At 36.5% G+C, this 26,911-nt stretch overlaps 1 protein-coding gene across 21 annotated transcripts in view; it reads left to right on the plus strand.

Moving 5' to 3' along the window:
* Osbpl6 (oxysterol binding protein like 6) overlaps nt 1-26,911 on the plus strand; it is a 201,431-nt gene that overhangs the window by 113,395 nt on the left and 61,125 nt on the right. For 19 of the 21 annotated variants that reach the window (XM_058580229.1, XM_058580224.1, XM_058580225.1 and 16 more), the window contains one exon: nt 11,281-11,528. In XM_058580229.1, the coding sequence (XP_058436212.1) occupies nt 11,427-11,528 (102 nt within the window). In that variant the 5' untranslated portion in view covers nt 11,281-11,426. Of the gene's footprint in view, nt 1-11,280; nt 11,529-22,627; nt 23,195-26,911 lie in introns of those variants that run through there. The other 2 variants (XM_058580232.1, XM_046447291.2) reach the window with 2 other exon arrangements.

The raw sequence follows: 26,911 nt of genomic DNA on the forward strand, positions 1-26,911 counted from the left end.
ACAAGACTTTCACTACACCTGAGGTTAAAAAATGTCTTTGGAAGTATGGATATTCCTCAGAAAACTTGAAATGGAGCCACCATTTGACCCAGCTATCAGTTTATACTCAAAGGACTTAAAATCAGCACACTACAATGACACAATCACATCAATGTATATAGCAGCTCAATTCACAATAGCCAAACTATGGAACCAACCTAGATGCCCTTCAAGAGATGAATGAATAAAGAAAATGTGGTATATATACACGATGGAATATTATTCAGCCATAAAGAAGAATGAAATTATGGCATTTGCAGGTGAATGGATGATAAACTTCTGATAAGTAGAATTGCCCAAATTAAACTCTCCTTGAAAGGTAAATCTTGCTTAAATTACTATCAGTAATGCATTGGCCATTTATGTCTCCTGTGAATTGCCAAGACATGTTCTCTATCCGCTTCTCTGTTACCATTTTTAACTCACTAATTCATAAGAATTTATTATATATTGAAAATACTAAGCCTTATTTATAGATTAATATTTTTTTCCAGATTTTTTCTTCACAAATACTGAGTTTAATGCCATGATTAGTGAATTGCTTCATGTTCCAGGATGATTAAATATTTACCTAAAAATTTCCAATGCTTTCATGACCCTTATCTAAAAAATTTGTCTGTGGTGATAGAGTTTGATCTGAACTATGAGGTAAGGGATGTAACTTTTTCTCCTAGCTTGATAGCTCATTTTTATTTGTGTGCCCAAAAATATTCTTACTGTTATTTTAAGTCCCTTTTTAATTGTATAGATTAGTTTCTAGAATTTCTGTTTTGTTCCATGGATTTCCATTTTTTTTCAGGTAGTACAGTGAACTAATGCAGGTTGTAAATGGTTTGAATATTTGATGAAACAGAATAAGTTTTCTCTCACTTTTCACCATTTTCCTTGTTAGGCTCACATTTACTCTTCCAGATAAATTTTATAACAATATCACCAAGTTCTTGAAAATTCCATTATGATTTTGGTAATGGTTCTATTAAATTGCATCAACATGTGGTTAACAAAAGTTTCATAATACTTAATTTAAATTGAATTCAAATGTAAAATTCATATTTGTAGGATTCCTTCTTCAACCCTTCTTTCCCCCACTTCTGTGTCATTCCCCACCCAATGGAGTTGAAGTTTGCTCACAGAACATGGTCTAGGCGTACTATGACTCACTCACTGATTTGCTTATGAGCACACATTTGGGTTGTGCTTCTGTGTTGTGCTGGGCAGCAGTGAACCCACCTGTACCTGCATACAGAATGTCTCCTTCACAGACTGCAGCCAGGCAGCTTGTTTTCCTGCCTAGATCCATGACTAATCAGTTAGGAGACTGCCTTCTGGGCTTCTACTCCCCATCATTAAAAAGGGGACTATGAAATTATCACCTGATAGTGATATTGAGATAATTAAACAAATACTTGGACAGCACTGAAAACAGAAGGGAAAGCAACAGTGGTAACAGTTGTGGTGATAGTTGTGTGCTCAAGAGGGATTCTTCATATGGATCCTATCAGAGCCTATAAAAATTCGTGATATTACTTCTAGAAATTTTATGGCTTTATGAATTAAGTCTTTTATCCCCCAAATATTCCTTACTTGACAGGATTGGGTGTTTGGGGTCTGCATTTTCTTTTATTAAATATTCAGTGTGACATTAAGACATATTAGTAAACTATTTTTGTCTATCAGCTTTGCAGCAAGTAGCTTTCCTATAAGCTATTTTTGTGTGCTGATTTTCATTTGATTCTCTCAGGTGTTTCAGATGGACGTTTTATTACTCATCAAACTGGCACTTTTAGGACACTGTTAACAGGATAATAACTAGAATCACTCTACTGCGGATCTTAAAAGAAATGGTTTTACTAATGTTTCACACTTGAGTTGAGGCTGGATTTATGTGTGTATGTGTTTATACAGAAACACTACAAACATAAGGATACATATGCTTGTATTTTCTAGGAGTTTTAAAAAATTGTGGAATGGATATTAAATGGATGATATGTTTTTTAAGTCAGTGTAATTGTAGAATATTTTGCCTTTGACTTATTATTTAGTTTTAGTTATTAGTTTATAGATTGTAACATTGATCTCATAGTTTGGTGTCTTCTATTCCATGATAGTGTACTTTTTATGACCTTATTTGTGTAATTATGTTTCCTTTTTTTCTTCATTGATCTAGTCAGTACAATTGTTTTGTTAATTCAAAGAGATGTTTCATGGATTTTTCAACTCAACTATTTAAAATTTATTTCTGCTTCCTTTATAATGTCCTTTCTAATTTCATAAGTTATAAATATTAATTTGTTTTTATCTTTTCATGTTTATTAATGCGAATAATTAAGGCCATATTTTTCCTTTCATTATAGCTGTAGTTATACTGTACATGTAAAAGTATATAATAGTCTCATATTGTTTTTTATATTTGGTTGTTTTTATCTTTAGTCTTTAACTTTAGAGTTTTTTGGAGAATTTGTTTCCTCACACATAGAGAGATGGAGGAGAGAGAAGGAAAGGGACAGAACTGAGTGCTTTTGTTTTTTACTTTTGTCTATTTGCAGATATTCTACAATATCAGTTTTATGTTTTCTTTAACCCAGTGCATACATAGGAAAAATATGTTTTCAAAAACTTCCTAGAATTAATCCCTTTTACTTTATCAATTTTTAATTTATTGAATTCTTCATATAATACCTATAAATTCAGCAAGTTTTTTTTCTTTCTTTCTCTCCTTCTTTCTTGAGAAGGAGAAGGAGGAGGAGGAAGAAAATTTTATTTTGGCTCATGGTTTCAGAAGTTCAGTCCATGATTGACTGATTCCATAGCTCTAGGCCCAGGGTGAGACAGAACATCTTGATGGAAGGGCATGATGGAGAAAAGTAGCTCAGGACACTGCAAACAGGAAGCAGAGAGGGAGCTCCACTTATCAGAGACAATATATAAACCCTCAAATAATGCCCCAGTAACCTACTTCCTGCAACCACACCCTACTTGCAAATAGTTAACACCCACTTAATCCACATCAGTAGATTAATCAACTGATTAGGTTATAACTTTCATAATCTAATGATTTCACCCCTGAAAATTTTTACATTGTCTCACACATGAGCTTTTGGGAAGAACCTCGAACCTAAAGCATACCACTCCATTCCTAGCCCCCAAAAGCTCATGCCCATCTCACAGTGCAAAATACATTTAGTCTGTTTCTGAGAGTCTGCATAGCCTTAACAGTTTCAGCATGGTCCAGAAGTCCAAATCCAAAATCTCTTCAGATACTTAAGGCAAACTCTTAACTCTTTTCCTCTGTATAAAGATCAAAGGCAAGTTACATATGTCCAATATATAATGGCATAGGGTATTTCCATTCCAAAGTGAAGATATAGAGTATAGAAAGAAAGGATGGGACCAAAGCAAGACTGAAATTAAGCTGGGCAGAAAAGTCTTGAAGTTCCATGTCCAGCATCTGGGGCACATGACATCATGATGTTCTCTTCAGTGGGTTTCTGTAGCTCTGCCCCAGAGCCTTTCTAGTTGCAGCCCACAGAGCCTCTCTCTTGGCTTGTTTCTGCACAATTCCTACAGCTTTCCTTGGCAGGTGTCCCATGTTACTGGCATCGCTTAATTTCAGGGGTCTCAAGTGCCTTGTCCTGTCTTCATGCATCACCCTCCAGGGGCAATCCACAGGCACACCAACCCTGCTGCACTTTGCCTTGCCTCTGAGTCCTCCCTCTGAAGCCTCCTTAAGCCCCAAGCATCCTGCATTCTTTCGGTGCTAGGACCATGTGGTTGATACTAAAGTCTGTTACCTTCTGAGGCCAAGCCTCCATGGACCACAGCTGCAGCAGCCTCTGAGTGCCTGGGTGGCTGAGTATGGTGAAACAATTTCCTAGGCCATCCTGTGTAGGCAGGATGCCCCAGGGGTCTCTTCTCAAAAGATTTTTTTCTTTGATACCATTGAGCCTGAGGTGGGTGTAGTCTTGCCAATTCCTGAGATGCCCTAAAACCATCTTTCCTGTTGTGTCTGAGAAAAGTATTTAGCATCTCTTTTGTGACTATAATCTCTTTAACAATCACACCTTCCTTAACTCCAGTTTTACTCCTATTTTTCTAGCCAATCTGCAAGTTTCACAAGTCTTTCTTCTCCTGAGTATCACAATAAATTTGGGTAAAAACTGCCAGCAATGTCCATGCCAATCCTTGCATGCTGGGATACCTTGAAATTTCCTCCACCAGATTAATCAGTCTATCACCTTTAAATTCAGACTCACAAAAAAATCTCAGGACATGGGCAAAATGTAGATAACTTCTTTGCCAGAATGGCCTCTAGTCTGATTTCCAATAGAGTTCTTCATCTCCTCTGAAACCTCATGAGCCCAGTCTTTACTGACCCCAAACCTATTAGCATTCTGGTCTTTTGAGACCAGAATTGCCCAAGAAGCTCTGCCAACAACAATATAAAACTTTTCCAGCTTGTATCTCTAAACTTTTCAAAATTCCTTCCCCCACAAACCAACTCCAAAGACTTCTGAATCATTTAGTCAGGTTAGTCACAGCAACAACCACACTTCTCAGTATCAAGTAATGTTTTAGTCAGTTTTTCTGTCGCTGTGATCAAGCCTGGGGAATAATAACACTGTACAGCAGAAAAAGTTTGTTTTGGCTGTCCGTTTCAAGGTTCAGTCTAAGATTGGCCAATTCCATAGCTCTGAACCTGAAGCATGCTTTCATGGCAGAAGCAGGTAGGGGAAGAAAGAAGCTCAGGTCATGGCAAATATGAAGCAGAGAGGGTGTTCTTTAAAACTTTATTATTTTATTTTATGTTTTGCAGAAATGGGGATGGAACTCAGGGGCTTGTCCTTGCTAGGTTACACCCCCAGCTAGGGTCGCGCTTATTTTGAGTTGCTTTTTACTAATTTTGTCTGCGAACAAATGATCCTTTTAATTTCCAGATTGAATTCTTGTGTTCAGGAATATGTTGGGATATTCTTTATTTTTCTGTTTTTAGTTATTATTCAGTGTTATCCTTATCTAATTTTTGTTCATCCTTATTTTCTTGCTTTTTGTGCTACTTGCAAGATGATTTCCTCAGTTTTGTCTTTTTTATCACCAACTATTTTTTTTTTCTGCAGAATCATCCTGTGCTTCATTAGTGTCTTTTTAGTTAGTGAACTTAAATTCTGATGTCATTATTTGTTTCCTTAGTTTCTTTTCTAGGCCAGTTCCCATTGCATCTGAACCTGTCTTATCTCCTAATCATAGATTCCATTTTAAGGGACAGCGGGAGAATGTAAAACACTCTAAAGCTACCTCCCTCTTTCACTTAGGATCAACACTCCAAGTAAGCCTTCTGTCTTTTTTTTGCACAAAAGAATTTTCTGTCCCCCTTTGGGGAAATAACTTTTCATAGATATTTAACATGTGTGATGGGGAAGAGGTAGTTCTTTTCTTTATGTGAAATCTATTCTTTGCCCAAAGATGATTTGTCCCAACTATACTTGGTTAGCATTCAAATTGTCCTCTTTAAATTCACCCTGGAGAAAGAACTGGGTGATGAAGGAAGTAGTTTCTCTTACTCACTTAGTAAGGGTCTAAGAAGAGGGGGGAGGGAGTAGAATCTTGGTCAGCAAGAATCAGGGAACTTGAGTCTTTGTGTACTTTTTCTCTCCTTAGTTTTAGAAATGACTGATCATACCTGAGGTCAGCTTTGGGAGGGAAGACTTTGTATTTTGGGGATACATTGGGACATGTCCATGATGTTCTTAAGAAGCCATGATGAAGAAAACAGTAAAGAGAAAAACTGGGCTGTGTACTTGCTCTGAGAAAGCTCTTGCCACAGGGCAGATGTTTTCCCAGTGCCTCTTGCCTCCCTCCTCTCCAGTTTGGGAGACAAGAGTAGAACTCTCTGGCTTATCTTCTTAAAATTTACCCTTTTAATTTTAATTTTTTCTCACCTCTGAGTTAATGATCATAGATATGAAAGATTCCCATACCCTTCTTTTTAGAATTAATAAAATTCATTGCTCTTGTGATCTTGATGGAAAATAATTTTTTTTTTTTTACTCTGCAGTACAAGGATGATATTTACACTGTTGCCATCAATTGATAGGAATTCCCTGCCTCAGGTGGCTTGAATCTAAGATCTTCTCATGTTGTTCCTTCAAATTCTCTATAAATAGTTATTCATTCAAAGACTGGAAAAAGACAAACTATCAAAAACTCAAATACTAACATAGCCTCTAATGTTAAAACTGTAGACAGCTAGACCCTAACTTTACAAAGGCTCTATCTCAAGCTGAGAAAAACCTAGCCAAGTTTTGATTATGGCAAACCTTAGCTTCCCTTGAAGCAAAGGAACCTGCCTTTAAAAAAAAATGTTTTACAGTCTTTCAGGTGGTGCTTTTCATATAGTATTGTTCTTACACTTTCAGATTTCAGGTGGCCATGAGAGAAAGTGGTAGCAGCTCCTCTCCATTGCATCTAGCATCTAGAATCCAAATGTGGTTTTCAAAGACCCCTATGAAGTCACCAAATTAGAGAGAAGATTGGGATCTACAAAAATCTCAGTTTACTCTTGACTCTACCACTTACAGACATGCTAGAACCTCTATCATGATTTATAGAAACAAATAGAACTTTAAGAGGAAGATTATATATTTCAAATTACTGGCAAATATTATAGTCAGTAAAACCATAAGAAAAGTCAGTATGCTGTCCAGGTAGATTATATATTATAAAGTGAAATAATAAAGCAAATTATAAAGTGAAAATTAGAAAAACTTCTCTCAAATTAGAAATATTTTTAAAACTCACCCTGACCATGACTGGAGAGATATATAATACAGTTTGATACAAAGTCTGAACGTGAAAGGATAAAATGTCATCAGTCACTTGCAAACAAAAAAGGGAGAAAATGATACCAAATAAAGCAAAGAAGGGCCATTGTTATAATGATCAAAGTGAATATATAGCTTTTAAGAACTCTTCTGTGATAAATCTCATTGTTTCAAAATATACTGAATACAACTTAAAATGTTCCAATCAAAGAATGGCTAAATATCTTGTGCTATCTTTGTTTAGTGGCCTGATCTGTAGTGGTTAAGAAAGATGTTAATATTTCCTTGCTATGAGAAAAAGCCAACAGTGATATATTATTGATTGAAAAACCATATTGCAGATATGTATCTATGTTATTCTCCTCCTTCTGTTAAATAGAACCAAAATGATAATAAAGGTTATCTGTGGGTGATGGAACTAGAGTCAATTCAAATATTTTCATCTGAATTTTTCATCTTTTCCTGTGGTTTTTATAAGATATTATATACTATTATGCCCAAATACCCACGGCCTCTCCCACTGAGAGGGCTAATTTCATGCCTTATTGACCTCAGGTGGAGGTGACATGTTCTACATACAAGTAAAAGCTTTAAAAAACTGTCCCATGGTTCTGCCGTGGCTCTTGTCCTTTGCTCTTGAGGGGTCTGCTCCATATGCCTGGGATAAAAAGGACCCTGAATAGGTCTGCAGCTGACCTAAAGGACAAGTAAATTGGCAGAAAATAAGCCTTTTTTGTAAGCCCCTGAGGTTTGGGACTTCTTTTATGATCACATCACAACTTAGCCCAGGCTTCAGAGTCCACAGTTTCAAATGGTTTTTTTTTTGGACACATGTAAGTTGTGAGGCCTATGAACAACAAGTTCCAGAAGTTTGCCCTACCATTTTTTGCTCTCATTAGGTACCTGGGTCATAAATCTGAGTTTTATGTCACTCAATGTAAATGCAAATGTTACAGCACATAGAAGACTTGTGGTGTTCCCACTGACGTGAAGGAAGAATGATACAGAAAAATTAGGTGTTTGACTCTTGTCGCTGTTATTTTCAGCCACAATACTTTCTGAGTATAGTAATTATGTCGGTGTTGACTTTAAAGTGTATGGTCTTGGGTTTAGAAGATTGGTTAGGCATGTTGTAAAAATGTACTTCAACAGGGATGAAATAAGTATTTTTTTAATGTTATAGAATTCCTTCACTCTAGGAATAAGGAATGAGTGGATGAAAACTTCTAACAGATTTAGGCTTACTTTATAATGCATTTTGAAATAGAGTAAGTGATCAAACACTTGATTGATAATTGGATAGAATGACCTTTAAAGATCATTCAAATTTATATTAGCTGCTTCTTCTTCTTCTCCTTCTTTTTAATCTTAGGTTCTTAGAACACTTTTTGTTTTTTAAAAAAAAAGACCCAAAATTAATAGAAACAATGGTAACCTTAAAACCAAATCTTAGAATGAGTTAAATTCATTTACTCATTTTTTCTTTCTTCATTTTGACAATATTCAACATATTCATAATTGTAATTAGACCAAAATGTTGCCCTTTCATCATAAACAAGTTACCCTGAAAATGTCATGTTAAATTAAAAACAAAAATCATGGTGTTAGCATTGGTATTAATGAGGCAAGTGCAATTGGATGCAGTTTAAAAAAAAAAAATTCAGCAGAGGAAATGTAGCTTGGATTGAATTTACTTGCAAGTGGACAACAGTTTAATGAGTTGGGTTGTTTCAGCCTCATCCCTTGGGGGCACTTGAACACATCACAAAACCACTGTAGTTTTGGCTCAAGTGTCAACATCTACTTATAAAATGTCTTGGACCATAAAGCCAAGTACTTCAAAACAAGGATCTGGTCGTGTCTTGCTTTCTGTTTCTTGGCATCAGATCTAGGCTCCAGAAACTTTACTCACATTCATTAGACTGCCTTTATAAAACAAAGAGATTAGATGATCATCTATCAAGTGTTGGCCTATTTCTGCTTTTTGCTCACACAAGATGAAGTTTCTTCTCTAGCCAAAAGAGCTCTGTAGCTCCTTACATTTCTACAGGTCCAAAGGCTAGTTTTGTTTCAAGAGAGAGTCTCCAATTTGGAGGATAAGTAGCTTTTATTTTTCCTGTGTTGGCAGTGAATTAAAGAGGTAAAAAAAGATTACAAGTTTTAGTCATTAGAATGCCCAGTTTTCACAGTTTATAAAAATTCCCTCTTAATTATTGGAATTGTTCTTTTAATTATTCTCTAAAACCAGGTAATCATTAAAACCCGGATTAACACATTCAAGATCACATAATCCATTAACATAATGTTTCCCATTTTAAAAATCTGAAACTATAGACCTGTATGAAATTAAATTTATTTGCACATGAATAATGTACATGTTTACACATAAATCACTGGATATATTTGTATCATGAACATGATCTGTTAAACATTTATGTCTCCAGCCTAGATTTCTCTGAACTGTAGACCTATGTTTCCAGGTATTCATCTCCGTTTGAAGCCCTTCGTGATGTCTCAAACTCAGCATGCCTGAAAGCATACTCTTGGCTTTCCTGTCAATCCTATATTTCTTTTGACTATTTCTTGCTTAGGATACCAGTAACGTGACAGTAATTGGACCCTCCCTTTCCCCTCTGCCCTATCAGTCACAGTGTGAAGGACTCAGTGTTGGGTTTCCTTCAGCTACTCTAATCTATAATCTCTTGGTTTGAGACTTCCCCAATTTCATTTTCCTTATGGTTGCCAAAGTAACCTTTTACTAGCATAAATCTGGATATGCCATACCCCTTATGCTGCTTATGTTTATGGTACTTAAAATGCTGATGTTGGGACTAGGGTTGTTCCTCAGTGATAGCTCACTTGCCTTATATGTGTGAGGCAGTGGGTTCAATCCTCAGCACCACGTAAAAATAAATAAATAAAATAAAGTCATTGTGTCCATCTACAACTAAAAAAAATATTTTTAAAAAATGCTGATATTTTTGTCCATTGGCATTGCAATAACAGAGTAACCATAACTGGGTAACTTATAAAGAACACAGATTTCTTTTTCACTGCCCCAGAGGCTGGAAAGTCCAAGAATAAGGTACTGGCAGGTTAGGACCCAGTCTCTCTGCTTCCAAGATGGCACCTTGAACATTGTGTCCTCTGGAAGGGAAAATGTCATGTCCTCACAATACAAGAGCTAAATAAATAAATAAATAAAAGGACCCATTCCCACAAACCCTTTTCATAGTGCCATTAAATCCATTCATGACAACAGAGTCCTCATGTCCTGAATACCTCCTTTTAGGTACCACCTTTCAGTACTGTTGCCTTGGGGATTAGGTCCAACACAGGCACTTTGGGGGACATACTCAGATCATAACAGCCACTAAGGCCTCCAGGGCCCTGCAGGACTGACCTTTGCCTGTCATTGACCATCACATCACCATCATATCAGTGTGCTGTAACCACACTGGCAACCACTCATTCCTTGATTGTGCCATGCTGGACAACCAGGCACCTACTTAACTCATCCTTTGAATCTCAGCTCTGATTTCAATCTGTAGATACTTGTGAGCAATTTGTTTGAGAGTCACAGGTAGCCATGCTGTAGTTTTGAAGTACAAATATCTGTGGATGTGTGTTGTGTTAGTCATTTTCCCATCATTAAAACAAAGTACACGAGAAACTTAACCTATAAATGAAAAAGGTTTGTTTGGGCTCATGATGTTAGGTTCCCATCCACGATCAGTCAGACCTATTGCTTTTAATCCTCTGGTGGGGATGCATATGGCTGAACAAAGTGCTTAACCTCATGGTCAGGAAGCAAAAGAGAAAGAAGAAGGACGTGTCTGCAATGACCTAAGGATCTCTCATGAGGCCCCACCTCCTACAGGTTCTACCATCTCCTCTAGTGCCATCCTGAGGACCAAAACCTGTGACACATGTGCTTTTGAGAGACATTTAACATTCAAACTATATAATGTGCATTTGTCTTTCACAAATGCTGAATCAGAGTAGGCACATAATGTATCAACCCCTTTATAAATGACTGTTTTGTGTTGGATTTAACTGTGACATATATGATATGGCCAAACTAAGCAAAACACAAAATGGACTGAGCTATTATAATCTTTTGGGTAAAGGTCATTAAAATTACTGAGGAAGAAGCTGGTGTACTTTGGCAGTAGGGTCTAGAATATAAAAATTATAATCTGCCTTAAAGAGAATGGAAGAATGCGACTTTAGCAGAATAATTTATTCCCATTTCCTTGTTGACAGGCCTTCATTACAATGAACACTTTTATCCTCCACCTTAAAATCCTATTTCCTATTATGTCAAAGTTCTTCTTCTTACTAATACAGAATATTTTTACTAATTGTAGTGATTTAAATTTATTTTTTAAAATTACTTAATGAAACTTTGTTGTGCTTTCAGGTGGTTTGGACAACCTCAGTATTTTCCTGCTGTCTCCTAGTCAGCCGTGCTTCATGAAATGGAATGAAGCTGAAAAATCACCTGCTTTTTTGTGAATCTGAAGGAAGATTGGGATGATCTCAAGTAACTAGACTCTAACTGCAGCGATGAGTTCAGACGAGAAGGGTGTGTCGCCTGCTCATAAAACATCCACTCCAACCCATAGAAGTGCCTCCTCTTCAACATCCTCCCAGAGGGACAGTAGGCAGGTAAGAGAAGACTAGAAAGTGCATTTTGTTGTTTTATACAAGTATACTATCCTTAGGATTGGATGGGATTGCTGATTAATTCCAAATTTTTTGTGAAGTCTTTCATTCTACAAGAAACTCATTGTTTTCTATGAATACGTCTGATGATGTCATGAAGCTCCTCCTCTTACTTTTTGTCATTTAAGACCGTTTTTTTAGAATGCAGACTACAGAGCCCCTAGGAGGCCCTCTGTTGTCTTCTTGTTGTCTATACCTTCACAGAGATCTTGATATTTGCTCTCTTTCTTCATTCTTGAAGGTGGAAGAGGCTCTATGAACCCACAGAGGACCTCTTTCTCTAAAGCTCTCACTGTCTGCCAAGTTCTAACCTCTGTTTGGTATTCTGTGGAATCTGGTAGATTCAGGAATTTGGTTACAAGTGAAATTGTAATATCAGTCAATGAGAATGCAACAGTTTTTAAAGACAACAGAGAAAGAAAACTGTCCTTGCTTGATTATGGTAGAAAACATCCTTTGTCCCATTTGAGGCAATTACTTAAGTTATTTTTATTTACAGAGTCATTTCATTACTATTTTCATGACTTTTCTGCTGCCAGGGTTTTATGGGGATTGATCATATGAATTCTGTTCATTGTCACAACAGTGTTGTTTTAGCTGGCACAGATCCGAGAATAAATATTTTCCATTATTGTCTTGTGAGAGTATTTTAGTTGTGTAACTAGAAATTCAAGTTAACATTTTATGAAAACTTTCCATCAGGACAACTTTCAGTTAGTGAATATTCTTGCAGAATCTCTAATCCCCACCCCAATTTACATGTTCAAAGCATATTTTCTAGAAGTGTCTGTATCAGTTACTGATAGTCCGTTGTATAGGTGGATTTTGTATAACCAGTTCAGATGTGAATTCATTCCTCTAGATAGTGGGAATGCATGTGGGGGTGTTATTAAAGTAGCTGTCAGTCTCAAACCCTCCCAGCACTCCTCCTTCCATGTCTAGCAAGAAGTTCCAGGAGAAACTGTAAGCATTGGAGATTCTTTATATCTTTCAGAAGTGCTAAGGCAGCTATTTCTACTACAGAGTCTTGGGGCATTTATGACAGTGGTGTCTTTTGTTGCTGAGCTCAGAGGACACCTGTATTCTGTTACTTAGAAGCAATTGTACCATTAACTGAATCTGTGATTACACATAGTTATATTAGTTATTACACTGCATTTGTAGAGCCAAAGAAAGTTAGAGTATCATGAATTGAAAACACTTGTATATTAAATAGCCACTGCATATTAAGATGTTTTCTAGGTTTGCAAATGCAGTCTACCCTTCACCCTGTTCTTTTTGTTATGCCTTCTCCATTTTTCCCTTGTCCTTGTCATATACACTAAGAGGCTTTTTAAGCAGCATGATCTTCCTGGCTGCTACAGGAAGAAAATAATTGATGCAGCTCACCCTGGAGACCTTGTAAATGGAAAAGACTGATGGCTGCTGTTGTTGATCTGCCTGTTGCACCTGCTCCAGGGTCACCATACAAAACAGGAGGAAGAACCAAGACTTTGGTCTGCCAAAGGGAGCACAAACATGGAATGTGTGACTCCTGAGTGCTTGTGAGTGGAAGGTTTGAGGATGGGATGGGAAAGAAATAGCCCCTAATTTATTATCCTCACTTTAGACAAGAGACAGTGTGCAAATAGTTGTTTGTTGTTTTTTTTTTTTTTTTTTAAGGAGAAAATTTACTTTCTTTCCTGTTTATCTCAGCAGTTGGAAACTCTCTCAAATACTTTCTCTTCTGGTTCCTTCCTGACTCCTGTTTTGTATCTGCCCATTTTCCCCAAGGAGGAGAATAATAAGAATAATTATAGTTCTGTTTTTCTTTCCCTGCCTCAATCACTACCTAAAACTCAGAATGAACTTACTGAGCTCCAAGTGATCCTGTGATGTGCTGTGGATCAATGCCGTATCTTTCTCCTTTGCTTCTCCCACTGATCATTTCTTCCTCTATAATATCACCATTTCCTTCTGTTCCCACTGTCAGCTCCTGAGCCCAGACTCATCACGCCTTCCCAGGGTCTGAGAGCATTCTTGCCTCACCATCCCCCTCTTGATCTTATCATTTCACATTTCATGAATAATGCAGGTTCATGTTCAAATATATAATTATTTATACAGTTACCTATACAAGTATCCCATGACCACCGTGATCTGGTCCAGTCTTATATCCCATTTTCCCCCTAACCAGCACAATTTTGTCTCCTCATGGTTCTTGAGCCTGTTCCATCTCCATCTCTGCCATGTCCTTCCTTCATGGAATTCCCACTGCCCTTCTGGCTGCTTGATGCCTCCCTCTGCATCAAGGACCAGCTCATGTGATACTTCCACTTGCCACTCAAACTCACATTACCTTCTCCCTTTTCTGAACTTCCATAGAACCTTTTCACGACATTTGACATTTTTGTATTGTTTACACATCTTTTTATGTATTGATCTCCTCAGTTGTTGGGAGCTTTTTTTTATAGCTTATGTACTCTTATTCTTCAGAGACAAGCTTTTTTTGCACCTCAATCTGTGTGTGTGTGTGTGTGTGTGTGTCTGTGTGTGTGTGTCTGTGTGTGGGGGTGGTGGTGCTGGGAACTGAATCCAGAGCTTTGTATGTGCTAGGCATGTGCTCTACCACTGAGCTGTATCCCCAGCCCTGCACCTCAAATGTTTTAATATACTCTGGAGGATATTTTTAAAGACCTGCAACAATGTTAGCCTTGTCTTTTTATTGCAAAATTTCCATTCCAGATTTATTTGTCCTCTCTTCTTCCTTCCTCATGGATAAATAAAACAAAGAACATCTGTGCACAGTAGTGGTTGGCTATCCTTCCTGCCACTAAGTTACTTAACACAGCAGAGGAAAAAGGGAGAGAAGTTGGGTCATGAAGTGACTCAGTGCTCCTGTGATTTCACTAAATGTTTCTTCACCAGTGATAGGGTCAAGACTCCACTTAGCATTTAACAAGCTAGAAGATGTCAGTAATTGTTCCACTATGGTTTACTCAAGTCTAAACATAGATGTTAGGACATCTAACAAAATTGTGTGTGTGATCAAATGACTTACAAGCCACAATAAATATATACACCATGAAATCTTCAAAGCGGTTATGAAGGAGCTGATTAGACCTCTAGTACTTACCCTTAAGCCAGCATTCCCCAAAGTCATTACCAAGTCACATCCCTTCTGAGGTATGAAGAGTTCTCCTGTCAAGTAGATTGAAAAACACTAAACAAAATCTCTTTTGTAATGTGCATTAAAAAATTAAGAACAATGATAAGTGCTGAAGTAAGACCTTTCTTTAATTGAACTCTTCTAGAATTTAGTAGATTATAAAACCTTTTTTTCCTCTAAGATTTGGTTGTTAAAAATCCAGATTTTTCTTGCTACTAAAAACTAAAATAAATAGCAGAAAGATCAGTAGAATGAACAGAAGGACATGGGTAGGGGGGAGGAGAGGGCAAGAGGAAGTACTGGGGACTGAATTAGAGCAAATTACATTTTATACTTTCATAATTATGTCAAAATGAATCCTAATGTTTATATAACTAAAAAGAATCAATAAAAAAATTTGGAAGACCTAAGGGCCTGCAGCCCATATCCTTAATGGCCAGTACAAGACTGGGCTGCATCAGTAGTGGCTTTGGGTTTAGAGGGGGCATTTACTTTCTGATAGGCCACAGTCCTCACCTGTCCTTATTGATTTCAATGCTTATTTATGTTGACTACCTGGGTCCATAAAACATTTGGACTTGTGAACCCTGATCCTGGATGTCAGTAGATCCATCATGGTAATATTTAACTTATCCAGGGAAATCTCCACTTGGGTGTTAAGAAGACATCTCACACTTAATGTCTAAGATTAAACTCTTAGTTTTCCTCTCCTGTCTGCTCCTTTCCAGTTTTCACTCTCAATAAATAACAACTCTGTTCTTTCAGTTGGTGTGCCCCCAAGCCCAGGAATCATCCTTTGTTTATGTATTTCACAATCTGCTTCCAAACCACCAGCAAATCCTATAGATTTTATCTTCAGGATATACCCAGATTCTTACTGCTCCATACCACCACCTCCCCTACCACCCTGCTCTGAGCCACCATCATTTTTCACCTGTACTATTGCTGTAGTTTTCTACCTGGTCTCCCTGCTTCTACCCTTGCCCAATCTACAGATCATTTTTTATGGAGCAGAATATTCCCTTCAAAATGTTAAGTCAGATCAAACTACTTCTCTGTACAAAGCCTCCAGTGACTTCCCATCTGTCTCCAAATAATAACTGAATTGTTGACTGTTGTCATTTATAACCTGGTTCTGCCTAACTCTGATTCCCATCTCCTCCCATGTTCCCCTTCAGATGGCTCTCTCCAATATGCTCCTCAGATATGCCAAACATGTTCCCACCTCAGGGCCTTTGCATTTTTTGCTCCCCTTATCCTAGCTAGGTTTTCCTCCAGCCATCCCTGGCTTGCCCATACACTTAAGCAAGTTTTCAAATGTACTCTCTTTGGGTAGCCTGCCCTGCTATCCCTAAATGTCGTCATCACTCACTATCTACTTTGCTGAGTTCATTTTACTCAAAGCACTAATCACCACTGGTATGGTATATCTCTGGTTATATATTTCTTTCTCTGTTTATGTCTGTATCCACTTCCTCTATTCCCTGTCTTGAGAATGTAAGTAAGTTCCACGAAAACAAGGTTTTCTTTATTCAATAACGTATCCCTAGCCCCTTGTACTCATGCTGTGTGTATGGTGAGCATGCATATGGTCAGCTCAATATAAATTTGAATAAGTGAATGAAGAGTTGGCATGGAGGGGAGATTATAAACCAGGCTCCAGATGCCTGGATAGCTGTGGAGGAATTATCATGCAATCAAGAGATGACAGCAAGAAGGGAAAGTGGTAGAGCAGAGAATCCACAGTGCTGGATTGGGGGAGTAGAAGGCTTATCCCCAGGTCACAGAAGGGAGCTGATAGCTCAGACCCTTCCACCTGCCTGACAGTGTGTGTGGGTGGGGGGTGGGGGGAAAATGACTGAGGTGTGTGAAGGAAATGGTGTCAGACAAAAGCAAAGATTTGGGAGCATTCTGCACATATGTGAAGAATATTGGTAAGAGCGGGAGGTAATCTATTTTTAAAACTGGGGTTATTGTTGCCTAGTCAATCATGGTACTTATTTTATGGTAATGGTTTATAATAGGGTCATTATGTTTGTGACCCCTTGACTGCATTTTGTTTTTATGATTATTTTTATACTTTCATATTTTGGAGAATTTTTTTAGAAATATAATGCCTGAGATCACCCTGTGAAGACAGTTTCAGGAGTTCTGAGTTCAGGTCCAAAAATTTGCATTTTCAAAAACAAGACTTGCATTTGAAGCAATTATTATTTTTTGTATTATTATTGAGACATACCAGAAAATCAGATGCAGTGGCTCTATGAATGTAGGGATTGGAATGCATAATTTCTAGATGATGGCGCCTACTCTGAGTGAATTATCACAGTGCTACCAGTTTAGGTCTTATAAATCCTTGAGTCAGTCTTTTTGTTGCATAAATCAAAAGAGAAATGCCAGCCATTCTTTATAATTATTTAGAGTTTGCTGAAGCTCAGAGATCATAAAATAAAGTATCTTTTAAGGAAAAAAATTATAAATTAGAGACTGATGATTAATCTTCTTGCCAGTTTTTAATCCAGTATCATGATCAGTCCTTAACAATTACAGAAGATTTTGAGTAAGTGGGTATCCAAAATTTTTCCTATATCTGATCAAGAGCAACTCATTTCAAAACCAACAGTGGCCTATTCAGTTAATGCCCACCGATAGCATGTGAAGGCCATCCCAAGAAGGGATTCCATGGGACTGTGGGCTGGCGTAACCTGACTGCTAACAGGATCACCTGGTCTGATAACAGCAGCATCTTCTGTACATGCCACTTGCATTATAAGAGAAATGGTGCCTAGAAAACCAGAGAGTAAAAAATGTTCCTTGTTACCATCTATACTTTATGAACAAGATTTTCATGACAAGTTTTTATGACAAACAGTTTAAATATATCTCTCAGCATATCTGTGAACTGAGTGGGATGATGCCCCCGGAGCATCATCTTCAAATAGCTTTGTTAAATGAAATTACCAAATTGCTGCTCTGAAACAGGGTCTCTCTCTGCTGAATCTGAAACTTATTTCCATCTTTGCATTGTGTGAAATATAATGTTCTCTCAAATTAAAAACAGGTTCTAATTTTTAGAGAAAAAAATTCAAGCATCTTTGATTTGATACCTAACCTCCAATTTAAATCACCTCCAATCTTATTGGTGAGGAGCAATAGAACTTAAATTCTTCACACTATATAGAATTCCAGTGGACCTGCATGTTCGCAGGTTGACCCTGAACTCAGCTGTCATAAAAATACTGACCTGATCTGAAAATCTAAATCTTTTGGTTCCAAGTATTTTTAAGTTCTTGAGTTGCTTCTGATTTCAGTTTAATCTTTTTGAGATCCTATCTATTCCATGGAACTAACATTTTAGGACTTGGAATCAATGTCAATAAGAAAATAACAATTTGATGGCAAAATTTCACACTGTGAAATTTTGTGATTTAGATGCATTTTTCAAATTGGGTATTCTGAGAAGTCTAAATATTAAATGGCAATGTTCATGAACAAGCTGATAGTACAATACCAGCAACATCTAATATTTCATTAACACTCACTATGAAAAGCTGGCACTATCTGCACCTTTTTCAGAGAACTAAACTATAGCCAAAAGAGGTGAAATATCTTGCCCATAGCTACTGAGCAGTGAAGATAGAATTTGTTCCCTGGAGCCCTGTTTTTGGAGCTCCTATTCTTGGGCTTTCCATTGGTTGATCTGTTGTAAACCTAGTCAAGTTTGATGTCCAGGGGAGAGCCTTCTGTGTACTTGTAAGTGAACTTCATAAGTCAGCATTTGTCAATCACTTCTGAGTTATGTTTGCCTCCTCATTTTTCCCATAGCAATGATAGTGATTTTTCACAAGCTCATTGACCTGGGAAATTACAAACCAAATGGCATGTAGACCAAAATGTTTATAATTATCATGGAGTGTTGGTATCATATGTGAATTTTATGTTATCTGTGCTTTTCTGAATTTTCTGTGTTTTTTACTACATGTATTGCTTTTGGAATGAGAAGTGTTGATCATTTGTTTACTGAAAACTTCTATAACCCTTTTTCATTAAAGGCAATGAGCACCCCACAGCTTTCTTTGTTTTCCCTATCATTTGAGGATCCCTATCGCTTGGTGTTTACAGTATGTGTTCAGTGCATGTCGAATGTGCTGAAATTGAGACCACTGGAAAGAAATTTGCCACCTGGCACTAAGATGCTCATTGCATCATTCTGGCATGAGAATCTATTCATTGCTTTCCCTTTGGCTCTCTGGGCTTGCCTGTATCAGTTCTTTACCTTGTACTAGGTTAGTTTGGAGGAGCATTTTTATAGGAACAAATCTGTTTCTTGGATTCAAGATTAATAGTGCCTATTAGATGCTCAGGCATAACACCAAGTGGATGGAACCACAGTAAAATCTGATAATGAACCCCAGAGGGTCTCTCATTCTGTAGGTTGTTGATGAGGCCTGAGAATCTTCATTACAGAAGGGCCCAGGAGACCGTTATTCACTGGGGTTTGGAAATATTGCTTTTACAGAATACATTTGTAGGTGCTTCATTAGGATTATAAAAACATTATAGGACCAAAAGTCTATAAAACTACTTTTTTTAAAATTTTATTTTTAACTGAAACAAATAGAAAATTTTACTTTCCTCCTAGACTGTGAAATACTCTCATACAACTAAAGGGAAACTTCTTAGAATATTGTGTATTTCATATGTCAAGTGCCAGACTTCTTTACCTCAAATCCAAATAAAGATCTGATTTTGTAAAATTTATTATAACCAGAATTGGTGTGGTTTCAGGGAAATGAGCAGTTCATGTGCAACTGCTAAGCATTTTAATTGATTTTGCTTTTTTGAAGGGAGATTTAGCAATATGTGTCTAAAGTCTTTAATAAAGTAATATCATACATCAAACAAGTAAATCAGCCTCTAAAAATTATATTCTAGAACATAATTAAAGACACATGTAAATATTTCTGTGTGGAAATGTTTATCAAAGTAGTCTTATAGTAGTAAAAAATTAGAAGTTGTCTAATGTTCAACAGAGATATTTAAATAACCTCTATCATAACTGCTCAGTGAAATATTGCATAGCTGCTAGAAGGTTTTTGAAGACTATTTAATGCTATGGGGAAAATTATATATTGTTAATTTTTTTTTAATTCATTAAATTGAAAAATAGTATAATTCCAATTTTATTTTTAAGAATTGAGTGTTTATGGGGTTGGAGTTGTGGCTCAGTGGTAGAGTGCTTGTCTAGTATGCATAAGGCATTGGGTTCGATCCTCAGCACCACATAAATATAAAATAAAGATATTGTGTCAACCTAAAACTAAAAAATAAATCTTTTTTAAAAAAGAATTGAGTGTTTATGTGTTCAAAAAAAGATGAAAGAAAATATACCAAGATATTGAGTTTATTGCTTTATTGAAGATGATTTTAAGTTCTTATTTTTTACTGTTTACCCCCCAAAATTTCTGCAGTGAATATGTATATGTGACTTTTAAGGTTGTATTTGTCAATTTAATTTTGTGTGTGTCTTTGAAACAATATTTGAAATAGAATAAATAAAGTGAAAAGCCCTAACTTCACAAGTATAAGGTAAAAAGTTAACTGAATATGAAGTACATGCCACACAAGACCTTGGCACAAGTTTCTAAAACCCCTTTGAGGTGCTGAGGCATCGGCTGGGCCACCTTTGTACTCTTTACAACTTGCATCTAATCTCATGGTCATTGAATCATGCCTGAGCAGGAACTTAGACACTGTAGATATTACAGCAAATATGTATTCATTCTGTCATTCATCAAATATTTATGAGTACATAAGACATACCATACATGTACATGCTCTGAGTTTGCAAGGGGGATTAAAATAGTCTGATTCTGCCTCAAATGTACATACATAAAGGTTAACAGATTTTTCTTGCTTGTATTGTTAGCAAAATGTTGTGAATGATTATTATGCTGAAAATCTTTTTGTATTCTGGGTAATTGTGAAATTCTTGTGGAAAATCACAAATTATATTTAATATTCTTTTCAACTCACAGGGACTGTTCTCCAGCCTTTTAAATTAACTCTATGTGTTCTATAGCCTTTGCTCCTGAAAGGGACTAATATTTGTGCACATTATTTGCTATTTGTAATTTGTGTTGCTCTGGTTTCCATTGGTTGTGTTTGCTGTCAGGTTTTAAAAATACAGTATAAGGAATGAGTTTACCAGTTAGTTCTGGTTCTGATTCTGCCTAAAAACAACCATGGGAATCAAAAAGCTATTTATTTCTACTCCTTCATATTCAAGATCACTGCATTATTTCACAGCTATTAATGGAGCCCTTAATGAATTCAAATGGTATTTTTTATAAGGAAAGTTTTCCAAAAAGAGACCAATAAATATGGAGCTATGCACGTTGGTTTGTTATAACCTTCCCATTTCTGTGCAAGAAGAATCAAGACTTTGATTACTTTGTTTTTTCCCTTCAGTTTTTCCCAGGTGTGCTATGTAGACTTTCTCTATCTAATAATTCTATAATTTTCTACTTTAATTTTAGCAGATCTTATATGGAAGCTTACAGTTATTGCTCCTCTGCTGTCTTTCAGTGAAGGCAAGATTATTGTTATAGAGTGAATAGTTGGATTACTACCTTTCTAGCCGTGGCCTTTTAGGTTCAATGATTTTAATATTTTATGCTATTGCAAAGAAAAATAATTCTTGAATGGATTTATTAAGACAACAGCATACATCTCCTATGCATCCTCCACCACAGCTGTTCAGATGAATGCAGAATCCTGTTGCCACCGCTGCCATTGCTTTCCCATTTGTGTGTACCTGGTACATCTGTCTCCACTCACATTGACAGCTCTTTCAGTAAATTCTGATGTGTAGTTCACAAGGTGGCGCTGATCACAGGTACTGGGTTGACTGGATAAAGAGATGGCCAAGTAGTGTGTGGATTCACCCCTTGCAAAAGGGCTCCTTGTAGAGTGTTTATAGGCATCTTTCTGTGGCAATAGGAATATGTAAGGTTTCTAGACATTTATTCATATAGTATTGACAGATGGATAGTAGGTACCCTTCATCGAGTGTCTGCTATCTACCAGCCTCTAAGCAATACTGTACATACACTGAGTGCCCACTCTGTGACTTGCAATGACTTATAAGGGAGCTATTTTATCCCCATTTTATAGACAGAGGACACTGAGAATGAAAGAGGTTAACAGTTTGTCTAAATCACATAGTAAATAAAATGAGATTTGGTATGCTGGTCTGTGTGACTGAGAATCTTAATTCCTTTCTGTACATTGTGTACTGTATCCCTAAGGTAAAAGCTAGATGATTTACTCTTAGTTCTTGAAAATTAGAAACTGAAAATTAACCTCAAGGTAACTCAAAGTTAACAAAAAAAAAAAAAAAGAAAAAGAAAATTAACTTTGGGTGTTAAAATACTTTAAGGGTTCTATAATCTTTTCCTTTTTGTTTTACTCGTTTCTACCTCTCCATACCCAGAGAAGGTTGTGGTAGGGTGTGCCTGGTGATGTATTCATTTAGTGTTGAGGACCTATATGAAATTGCTGTGGTTTTTTGTCAATTTACCTTAGTGTTGATTTCAGTAGAAGACAATATTTGAAAGCTTGGACTTTAGAATGAAATCTTGACTGACATTCACTTACCGACTTTGTGCTCCCTTAGCTTCTCTATGCCTCATGGTTCAATCAGCCATGAAATATACTTAACTGTCACTGTTCAACAGCTGGATATGGAGATGTTATGAAATAGTCCATGTAAAGCATAGAGGCAGGGATAAAGTACTGAATAAATACTAACTGCTATCATCACTATCACCAGTATCCTATGAAGCTTAATAGTATCACTGAAATAGTATTGCTGTGTTAAAATTAGCTGTAACTAGAAGAAAGACAAGCCTAATAACCAAAAGCTTGAAAAAATTACTTTAGAAGTTTCTAAAGTATTTCAGATACTTTTCTTTGAAAATATTTTGTGTAATTTGTGAACATAAAAGCAGCTCGTATAAGACAGGTGAACAGTATTGGTGAAGTTAACATTCACAGAGCAGTAGTCCAATTTTCTTACTGTCCTAAACTTGTATGAAAAGTGAGTCTATATAGAAACTTGTAGCCACAGCCTAAAATATTTCTAGCAATTCCTTTATACCTCTAAAATGAAATCAAAGTAAATAAATGACAAGAAGCCCTGTTCAGCATATCTTCTGGAGTCATGTTCCTCTGCAACTGAACCGCTCAGCTATCACTAAGGGTCTGATACTGAGGAAGCAGGACTACAATTATGTTGGCAGATTTCCACCCGCTACTCAGGAGCTTTGAGACCAGCAGACGCTAACCCAGGGGATATACTTTCATCAAGTTACAGAGCTGCAGTAAAGTATGTGTTCTAGACTCCTCATCTGAGCTAAATATGCATCAATTTCCTCTGAGCAAGGGGAACAAAGGGTGGGTAAGTACTTCCACCTTGTCTGTGTGGTCTAGGTTCCTTTAAAAACTGACCTGAAAATTAAGTTATAATTGTAGTACTTAAAGGAAATTTGATTTTAAAAGAATAATGACTGTGTTTATGTAACCCCTTATTTAACTTGCTTATATAACGTGTATAACACCTTCAAGGTGATGGCATGTGTTTCCAAGTCACTGTGAAGGAATATGAAAATAGCCATCTTGTGACAAAAAGCACAAAAAACTTACAGTACAAATTATTATCTTAAAGGAAGCCATATGCAAAGAACTAATTTTTTAACTGTAGATGTTGCAAATTCTTATGTGACTTGTTCCCCATTGACCAGTCAGAGCTATAAATTAAATAAGTGCTCTGTGGTTAATCCACTAGATTTTTCATTTTTAAAAGTTGTGTTCTTTAAATGTTTTCAAAATTTTTATCCAATAGGAGCTATGCTAATTTTTATAATGTCAAAATAAGCTAGACAGTAGTTTCATGTCTAATCATGTATTAATGATGTTAGGAGATTGTTCTCCACAGATTAATCAGAAAACACCAAAAAGGTTAACAATTTTCCTTTTTCTTTTTTTGTGGTGCTGGGGATCAAACCCAGGACCTTGCACTTGCTAAGCAAGGGCTGTACACTGAGCTACATAACATACAGTGGGAAGAGTCTTGTCTGGATGTGTTGTGGGTAAAAGAGATGGGGTACCGCAATGAAGGTGAGCCGGTCCCTCCTCTGAGGGCACCAGTCTGAATGGTGTTTGAGACTCCGTATATTAACTTTTCTTTATAGCTGCTGATATTAAAAATACAACATTCAAGGGCTGGGTTTGTGGCTCAGTGGCAAAGCACTTGCCTAGTATGTGTGAGGCACTGGGTTTGATTCTCAGCACTGCATATAAATAAATAAAGGTCCATCAATGACATAAAAAATAAAATAAAATTTTTAAAAAACACAGCTTTCATCTACTTAGGTATTTCATTTAAAATAATGAGCAGCCAAGTATGTGATTACATAGCTTTAGATATATGTATTTAGTTTAAAGAACCATGAGTTTTAAGCCATTCAAGGCAATTGGTTGGTATTATTATTATTATTATTATTATTATTATTATTATTAGATAGATAATGATGATTCAATTCTAATAGTATACAAATATAAGACTGACAAATTTATGGAAGAGCTATTGGTTTGTTATAATACTGGAGGTTTTTTAGAAGCTGTTTGTTACAATAATGAGAATCAGCTGGTAGTTTTATAAATTGTGCTTTAATATATATACATACATACGTTTGTTAATAAAAATACTAATTCACTTTATTATAGTTCAGTAAATGTTTTTAGATTCTCTATGCTTTGGCAAATGAACATGTGGGGCTTATATTTTTCACTCAGTCTTAATATGCACTGTATTATACTGTATTTGAAATGAATACACCTCTTCTTTCCTTCCATAATATAAACTATTTTGCATATTCAAGTGGAGAAGAAAGTAATCTTGTGTGCTTTGTGCTAGGTACTGGGGTACCTATCTTGCAGATATCAGTCCTGGTTAACATGGTTATTAACCCTTCTGATCTGCAACATTTTGGCAACATTTTAAGAATTCCCCAGCATCTATAGATGTAGGATTCACATTTATCACATTTCAAATATACAAATTTGATTTCTATGTCTGTGTCTTGATTTGGAAATTAGGGGACTTTGTCCCCCACGTTTCCCACCCCCACCCCCGGCCAAATTGCTTAAGTTAATCCTTAATTCCCTGACTACGTAGTTGCTAAGGTCCAGTTTTGCTTTTCTTACTTTGTGTGTGTGTGTGTGTGTGTGTGTGTGTGTGTCAGGGGTGCGGGGCAAGGGAGTTGAAGAGGGAGGTGAATTGGTGATATAAGTGTGTTTTATTGCCCAGCAACCTACAAGTATGGGAAAGGAAAGAATCCTTAATGAGAAGCTCAGACCAAACATACCATCTGGAAAAACTAAAATGAGCTAAAGCAGTAGCCATGTAGGACAGGGTGAATGCATGGTTTATAAAAATATGTTTAGCATTATTTGGTCTTTTGTCTGAGAAGACTCTTTCTAGAACATAAGCATCACAAGAACAGTTCTCTCATCTTAGTTCTCTGTCACCCTGTCATCTGTGTCTGGCTCAGTGCACCGCAGTACCAGTAATGACTGATTATTAAATGAACAAATGAGTGAATGAATGAATGAATGGCTCATTTCACTGACATTGTCAGATCTTTTGATTTATTATATTTATTTTACTGGAATTTTGTTGGTGATCTATTAGAAAGTGAGTGAACTTGCTACTAAATGTGTGTAGACTTATAAATAGTTCTAACTCTTGATTTAAAAAAAAAAATGGAAGTGTTGGTGAAAATGTGGGGGAAAAGGTACACTCATACATTGCTGGTGGGACTGCAAGTTGATGCAGCCAGTCTGGAAAGCAGTATGGAGAATCCTTGGAAAACTGGGAAAGGAACCATCATTTAACCCAGCTATCCCTCTCCTCGGTCCATAACCAAAAGACTTAAAAACAGCATACTGCAGGGACACAGCCACATCAATGTCTATTGCAGCACAATTCACAATAGCTAAACTGTGGAACCAACCTAGATGCCCTTCAGCTGATGAATGGATAAACAAACTGTGGTATATATACACAATGGAATATTATTTAGCAATGAAAGAGAATAAAATCATGGCATTTGCAGGTAAATGGATGGAGTTGGAGAATATAATGCTAAGTGAAGTTAGCCAACCCCAAAAAACCAAATGCCGAAAGTTTTCTCTGATATAAGGAGGCTGATTCGTAGTGGGGTTAGGAGGGAGAGCATGGGAGGATTATGTGAACTCTAGAGTAAAGGGGTGGGAGGGGGAGGGAGCGAGATGGGGGTAGAAAAGATGGTGGAATAAGATGGACATCATTAACCTAATTACATGTAGGAAGACACGAATGGTATGAATATACTTTGAGATATGAAAAATTGTGCTCTATATGTGTTATATCAAGTGTAATGCATTCTACTGTCATATATAACAAATTGGAATAAAATAAATAAATTAAAAGAAAATAGTATCTGTCCAAGATCTGAACAAATCCCCAGTTTATCACTCACAGCACATCTTTGTTTTTGACTCTTCCATGAAAGACATCCACACAAATATGAATACTCAGCCATATTTTAAGTTTCTCTTTCATAATTCAAGTAAACCTGGAAATGGAAAGATCAGAGTCTCAGCTAATTGTCCTTGGATGCTATGACTGTCAGATTAGGAATTCTTCCTAATATCTGGTCTCAAAATACCTCTTATTTTTTCTGCTTCTGCACAAATGAGAGAAAGAGGAACAATTCTTCAACCTTTCACATCACTTATTTTCTTCCTAATAAATGTTTTAACAAGTACACGAAGGTAGGATACATAAAATGTATAGCCTCTTATTTTCAAGGTAATAAAATTAACCAAAATCTTGAAGATTATAAAGAAATTAGGATAATTTGGCTTTTGTCAAAGTTTTCTTCATGAAAAAAAGCAAATATTAATCTAAAATCTTTCCTGTGATAATCCAAAAATGGAGACTTTGATAAAACAAAATATAAGTCCTGTTCATTGAAACAGTGAGGTGTAATTACCAAAGTGATAATGTCACATTTCATTTTCAGCCTAAACTGAATGAATATTCATGGAGTTTCTCTGGTTCCTTTCAGAT

The sequence above is a fragment of the Marmota monax genome, unplaced genomic scaffold, assembly GCF_021218885.2.
Source record: "Marmota monax isolate L192 unplaced genomic scaffold, Marmota_monax_Labrador192_F-V1.1 WCK01_AAM20220418_F8-fsc00007, whole genome shotgun sequence".
NCBI lineage: Eukaryota > Metazoa > Chordata > Mammalia > Rodentia > Sciuridae > Marmota > Marmota monax.